Here is a 7500-nt window from a genome sequence, read left to right as displayed (position 1 = left end):
ATCTCCTGCAGGTGTTGAAGACGTTCGGTTTGCTCGGTAGAGAACTTATTCAACACAGCATCCATCTAAAAAAGAAGGAAAAAAAAAAAAAAATTTTTTAAATAAACAATCAATCAATAATTAGCAAACGATATTAGGGCAGTCAGCTGGCATGATCGTTAGCATGCTGGGCAAAATTTGAAACCAATAATTAGCTATTGATATTTATCGTTATTAATTTAGTGCAGGTGTGGCTGCATGGTTAAGAAGTTTGCTTTCCAATCACATGGTTTCAGGTTCAGTTCCACTGCATGGCACCTTGGTCCTACTATAGCCCTGGCCCAATGGAAACGGGTGTCTATGTATGCTTTGAGAGTTACGTATCCTTTTTCAACACCACCTCCAACTCGTTAACTCTCCACAAATACATTGCTTAAATAAATAGCCACTAAGCTTAGCAGAGTAGCACAACTGAGCAAACCAATTTACATATTAATCGGTTACTCTATTCATTGCAAAAAGAAAATGGGAATGTGTATGCTACATGATGAGAAATGTCCTGTGAAATGTCCTGTGTATCACATGTGGTAAGAAAGGACAAGCAAAGGGTCAAGGAGATGAACAGATATTGAGTGACTCAAACTCCATAGTGTGTGTCAAGGTGTGTAACAAGGTGAGTGACTCAAATTCTATAGTATAGGTTAACCGTTTGCCTGTCCAAAGCATTTTCATATGTTTGTCCTAAACATCCAGGTTTGCTTTCACATGTTCTGGGTAAACATAAAGCTTTGCCTTTCCTGTAACTCTGGGGGTTGAAAGAAAACCGGGAATGTGTATCATACATAATGTATGGACATCGAGGAATTTTATTCCATGCATCACATTAAACAGAGGACAGGCAAAGGTTGAACTGGACAATTAATGATCAAAGTTTGAGTCGTAAGAGGAGGGGAAGAAGTAGAGCACATCACTTTATGACAGAACCACACACACACACACACACACAAATCTGGCCATTCCATTGGTACTGATTCTGACCTTTTGTCCCAAAAGAGCTCTTCGAAGCGAGACACGTTCCTCCAGCTGTTTCCGTTCTTGTGAATGTTGAGCTTCTATTTGCATCTTGATTTTACTTTGATATGCTATCAGCAGTTCCAGCTCTTGAGACAGACGTTGCTTCAGCTCAGACGCTTCTGATAATTGCGTTTCATCAAGTCGGATCTATAGGCAGGACAAGAAATTGATAAATGACAATGCATTATGATAAACATCACACATATACAGATATATACAACATTTATATAATTTATATTATATATATTACATATATATATATACACACACACACATATACCATAATTATTGATATACACACAAACATACCATCATCAATATATACATTTTCTGCATTAGAGAAGGAGAATGAGGAAGAAGGTGGGGTTAGATCACAACTTCTCATTCTTACAATAATTTCCCACAACCATCAATGTACCCACGCCACCCTCGCTTCCCAAGAACAATGCTAATATCTCCTTACATTCTGTTGCTGGAGCATCTCTGCTATACTTTGTTCATACTGTTCACCGAGAATGGCCAATTTACGACGCTGCTCTTCTTTCAGTTTCTTCACCACACCCTTCTGTTCATTCTTGGGGACATTCTGAAGAATATGTTCTTTCAAAGCTTTATACTGTCTTTCCTGCGTCTTCACAGCTTCGCGGAACTGTTTCCTGATTTGGAGTTCTTTTTGCTGGAATTACCAAATTGTTCAGTCATAAATAAAACACTAGCGACAAATTTAGTTTTAACAAACAACAATGCAAACAAACAGACAGACATTAATATAAACAAACATTCAATTCAGATGAATGCTGGTAAGAAACTTTCAAAGGAGCTGAACAGCAGAAGATCTTCAAACAAAACCTCACTCAGGCAAAAGATTTGGGCCTTAACTTCTTAAATTTTATTGGGGTCGGGCCACATCGCAAACTACATTCAATTCAGATGATTGGTGGTAAGAAACTCTCAAAGGAGCTGAACAGCAGAAGATCTTCAAAGAAACCCCACTCAGGCAAAAGTTTCTTGCACTTAAAGAGGGCTGAGCCACATCCAAATCATGACTCCTGGGTACCCTTCTGCTGACACCTTTTTTTAACCACTTGGATATTGGAGACGTGCATTTAAACTGCTTGGAAATTTAATTTAGTCATTTTCCTTCCCTCCTGATCCACAGTCTATGCCCTGACACCACCATCTTCCTCTGCCTTCCACCTACTTCCACCTAGGGTAGTCATGTATCTCCTCTGGAGCAAGATATCTTTGTTTATCCCTCTCAACACCTAGCATAAGGTCACTTGCTTCTCACAAATGCAACCCTGTTCAGTCTAGGGGCTTTTTCTTTTTCTTTATTTTGTCTGGTATGTTACTCGGTCACCTCACTAGTGCTGGTGCCACATATGAAGCACCCAGCATTCACTGCATTAAGAAGAGCATCCAGTGTTAGAAACCATGCCAAAACAGACAACTGGAAACTGACACAGCTCTGCAGTTTGTTGAAACTTGTCAAACAACAATATCAGCATGAAAAAAACAAAACCAATGCTAAATAATAACAACGATGATGATGAGGAGTCTTGAGTTCAAATACTGTCTGAGGTCAACTTTAACATTTCTCTCTTCTTGTCTTCCGTAACAGAAAAAACAGGAAGATACAAATTTTTAATCAATCACAGGTCTACCTCTACCTAACATAAATTGACCTTCATTATATTAAGGTGGTGAGCTGGCAGAGCTGTTAGCACCCCAGACAAAATGCTTAGAGGCATTTTGTCCTTCTCTACATTCCGAGTTCAAATTCTGTTGAGGTCGACTTTGCCTTTCATGCTTTCGGGGTCAATAAAATAAGTGCCAGTCAGGTACAGGGGTCAATGTAATCAACTAACCCCATCTCCCAAAATTTCAGGATTTGTACCTATAGTAGATAGGATGGCTATTATTATCATTATTAGCAGTAGTAGTAATAACAGCAGCAGCAGTACAGAGGTAAGCTGGCGTAGTTCTTAGCACGAAGGACAAAATGCCTAGCAATATTTCATCTCTCTTTACATTCTGAGTTCAAATTCCACCTAAGTTAACTTTTTCTTTCATCCTTTAAGGGTCAATGAAGTACCAGTTAAACACTGGGGTCAATGTAATTGACTAGCCACTTTCCCTGAAAATTTCAGGCCCTGTGCCTATAGTAAAAAGCATTTTTATTATTATTATTATTATTATTATTATTACAAGGTGGAGAAGAAATTGCATGAAACTATTTTGAAATCTTCGCAATTGGTTTTTCTCTAACAATCACAAATATAAATGCTACTGAAAAATGACTTAACGAGGTCTTAAAATGTTGCTATGGTTGGGTAATTAATGAAGCGGATATGGATTAAAAGCTTTACGAGAAGCAAAGCAGTATCCTTTGATAAGATACATCATGACCAGCTACATACAAAAATGGCAAGGAGGATACAACCAAGCACTTCATATCACACACAAAAAAAGAAAAAAAGGAAATAAGGAAAAGAAAAATTCAACTGCCAGTTATAACCAAGATCCTGGCTGAGCATTATAATGCTGTGGAGGCACAGCTCATTTCAGGTGAGAGCTGGATCCATAGAGGTACATAAACAGCTTTATGGGTAAATATAAAATGCATACATAGCCATGCTATTAAATATAATGCAAGGTAAGCAAAGATCAGGGAGACAGAATCAGGCAAAAACTTCTACCCAAAAATATGTTCATTTTCAATACAGTTGAAAGTTTGGCTGTTGTCAGGGGCAAGAATATATCACCACCAACTCTAAAAGGAGGTGACAGAAGATGAAGATAATGAGTGGATCAGACAATATATCATAGCAATTAATTATGCCAAGCAATTTTATTTCAAATGAAACCCACACACGGCAATCTGAAGGATCGACTTACCCGTAAGCTTCGAGGTTGTTGCTTCACTTCCGAAGCATGTTTTTTCCGAAGATCTTGCTCTGCGTTGGTGCTGTATTCTGTTTGATTCGTTAACTCGGTCTGATGCTGTTTCTTCATCTGGTCTTCACGAAGCTTCTGCAAGCTGCTTAAATGACGGTACTCAATCTCCTGTGTGGACTCGTGGTGACGCAATAGCATATTGTGTTCAAGATCTAAATGTGCTTTTTGCTTGCTTAATTCCTGCCGATAGATTTACAAACATAGATTACTGCTGTGCTTGACAGTTTGCCACAAATAATGCATGTTCTAGAGTTTAAAAACTGTTTCTTGAATAAAGAATGTAAAATGATGAGACACCTTTTTCTAATTTTTGATTACAAAATGTATTTGCTCTATTGAGTTGAAAAATAATACTAAACGGATTTCTTCCTTCAAGGTAGCATCTGATTCATTACACCAAGATGGTAACTGGATAGTTGTCCCTTAAGGGCTAATCATGGTGTAAGGGAACCATGAAAGTGGAAGCTGAACTGGGATTTGGTGGCAGTAGAAGGGACATTTTGTTTTACTACAGGGAGGTAGAGTCTTGCTGGTCTCTACATCTGAAGGAGTACATATGTTGTGTAGTTTACCTTAAAGGCATTGGCTGTCATGCCTGTCTAGTGTCTCATGATCCCATTGAACAATGTTAGGGTAGCTCTGTAGACCACAACCTCTGAAAGACAGACAGGATCCTCCCAATGAACAGTCAGTGTTCTTGATTCTGGACTATCTTTTCCTCTTCCAGGTCTTGTTGGTTTTGAATGGTCATCGATGCCTCTAGTTAAGGGTCTTGGCTCTACGCAAACCCACTTTTCATCTCTGGGAAGAAGTGGTTCATATAAATCTGGCCTCTATCCTTTGACTTGCCCAGGATGGGAGGCCCTACATGGAGCTCATGCTCTGCTAGCACAACACTTAGGGTCACTGAGGCACACAATCCATGATGCTACTACACCACAACAAGGACATGACCCTGTGACGGACCAGCATAATAACAAGTTGTTTTACTAAATTTGCCATTATTTTCAAGATCATCTGAAAGTAATGCAGTATATTTCAACAGAAATATGGTAAAAATAGGATTCATGAAAATTTTATTAACTTGTATCAAAAGTTCCAAAACTATCAACACAGACGTTAATGAAAAAATTTTTAAATAAAATTTATGAATATTATCATTGTAATTTCATAAAAATTGTAGAAAGCAAAGTTTGCCTGCAGCCAGTAAATGAATACAAGAAATAATAATAATAAATCTTAAGTTATAAGGACTGGTGGAATTTAGTAGGAATCATTACTGTTACAGGGTAATATTGTTAATAATGTCTGGATGGTGCCAAGATTTGGAGACATTCAGCAAGGTGCCAACATAACAACAAGCTAATTATATATAAGCTTAAGGTATAAGGGAGGGTGGCAGGTAAGGATAACAATGCAAGAATTTGGTTAAAGGGATTAATTAGCAACTAGTAATTTGGTTTATGTAAGAGACAGTTAAAGAAAAATCTTCCAGCCTTCCATTAATTCATGGAAATCCGGATTCCAATGACAAATTTTTCTGTTAATACTTTTTTTAGCGTATCGCTTGGTTCTGTTCAATACAAAATTTACTCCAACCACTTGATGATAAAAGAACTACCTCACAAGACATATAACCCTTTAGCACTCAAACTGGCCAGATCTGGCCTCTCTCACCTACCCTACAATGTCCACTCTTAATGGGGAGAATATTTGGCTTGCAACTGTAAGGTTGTGAGTTTGATTCCTGGTGGCAGGATACTTTACCTCTTGTTGATCCAGTCCACTCAACTGACAAAAATGAGTTTGTTCCTGTAATTCAAAAGGGACCAGCCATGTCACATTCTGTGTCACACTGAATCTCCCAGAGAACAATGTTAAGGGTAGACATGTTTGTGGAGTACTCAGCCACTTGCACGTTACTTTCATGAGCAGGCTGTTCCGTTGATTGGATCAACTGGAACACTGGTCGTCGTAACCGACAGAGTGCCAGGTACATTGTCGAAATCTCAAAGCTACAAGACAATGCATAATTAATTTAAAACAATCATCATCATTTAACGCCTTTTGTCCATGCTGGCATGGGTTGGACTGTTTGACCGAGCTAGCATGTTGCACCAGACTCCAGTCTGATTTGGCATGGTTTTCTACAGCTGGATGCCCTTCCTAATGCCAACCACTCCGAGAGTGTAATGGGTGCTTTTACATGCCATTTCTGTGACACCAAGGTGTATTTATGTGCCAATTTACGTGACACTGGTATTGGACATGGCTGCGATTTTGCTCAGCTTGATGGGTCTTCTTCTCAAGCATGACATAATGCCAAAGGTCTGTCATTGCCACCGTGGGACCCAACACTCGAAAGGAACTCAGCCACCTTGTCTCTGTGAATAAATAAGCCTTACATTCGACAGAGTAACCTGAATGCTAAAGGGATAAAGAAATGAATATTCCAAGAACACAAGAACACAAACCTCTTTCAGGAGGTCGGTTTGTAGCTGATGAGTAAGCAACAATTTCCGTCTTCGAAACATTCGCACTTCACCATCTCTGGAATTCTTGTGCTTCCTGTCCAACTTATCTTCTTCTTCCTTCTGTTTCTGCTGCAAAGACTCTTTTTGGGAACGAATACTTTCTTCACGAACTTTCTTCGGAGTACTGTTATCAATATCCTGAAATGTGATAAGGAATCTACTTTAAGATAAACATCCAGTTTTGGAGGATTTTCTTTCATTTTATGTATTTTTCTAATAAATTCTAGAAACAAATTCTAGAAAAATTCTAGAAAAACAAATGTAATAAATTCCTTTAAGAGTTATGAAGAATGGAGAGAATGGAACAACAATAAAAATGGAAGAGAATTTAAATAACAAACTATCAACAGGCTGTGTGTGTGCGTGCATGTGCACCTGCAAGTGAATGAGAGTGTGTGCATGTGAATGAGTGTACGCATGTGCATGTGTGCAAGTGAGTGAATGTGAGCGTGTGCATATGAACGTGTCGGTGCAAGTAAGTGAATGTGTGTGCATGTGAATGAGTGTTTGCCAATGTGTGTGTGTGTGTATGTGCAAGTCAGTGAATGAGAGCCAGTGTGTGTGTGTGTGTGTTTCAGTGCATACATATGTTTGAGTGTGTGCACGTGTGTTTGTGCATGCATCTATGTGTGCTTGCACATTTGTGTGTGTGTGTGTATGTGTGTGTGGCAGAGGTGAGGGGATAAGAATAATGCTTTCAAATTTTAGCACATGGCCAGCAAGTTTGGAGGAGTGGGGCAGTTGATTACATCAACCCCAGTAGAGCTCAACCCTGAAAGGGTGAAAGGCAAAGTCAACCTCGGTAGAATTTGAAGCATTTGCCCAGTTTGCTAAGGATTCTGCCAGCTTGACACCTAAGAAGAAGAAGAAGAAGAAGAAAAAGAAAAAGAAAAAGAAAAAGAAAAAGAAAAAGAAAAAGAAAAAGAAAAAGAAAAAGAAAAAGAAAAAGAAAAAG

At 38.7% G+C, this 7500-nt stretch overlaps 1 protein-coding gene across 1 annotated transcript in view; it reads right to left on the bottom strand.

Annotated features, from left to right (window-relative positions):
* Positions 1 to 7500, bottom strand: part of LOC106875840 (serine/threonine-protein kinase TAO1) — an 84943-nt gene that overhangs the window by 1784 nt on the left and 75659 nt on the right. Inside the window, exons 15-19 of the mRNA XM_052976934.1 lie at positions 6486 to 6683; positions 3952 to 4191; positions 1517 to 1729; positions 1018 to 1200; positions 1 to 65 (exon numbers count right to left, since the gene is read on the bottom strand). The exon at positions 1 to 65 is cut by the window's left edge and continues 1784 nt beyond it. Of these exons, the coding sequence (XP_052832894.1) occupies positions 1 to 65; positions 1018 to 1200; positions 1517 to 1729; positions 3952 to 4191; positions 6486 to 6683 (899 nt within the window). The remainder of the gene's footprint in view (positions 66 to 1017; positions 1201 to 1516; positions 1730 to 3951; positions 4192 to 6485; positions 6684 to 7500) is intronic.

The sequence above is a fragment of the Octopus bimaculoides genome, chromosome 26 (genome assembly GCF_001194135.2).
Source record: "Octopus bimaculoides isolate UCB-OBI-ISO-001 chromosome 26, ASM119413v2, whole genome shotgun sequence".
In the NCBI taxonomy this organism is placed as follows: domain Eukaryota; kingdom Metazoa; phylum Mollusca; class Cephalopoda; order Octopoda; family Octopodidae; genus Octopus; species Octopus bimaculoides.
This window is presented reverse-complemented; position numbering and strand designations above follow the sequence as displayed.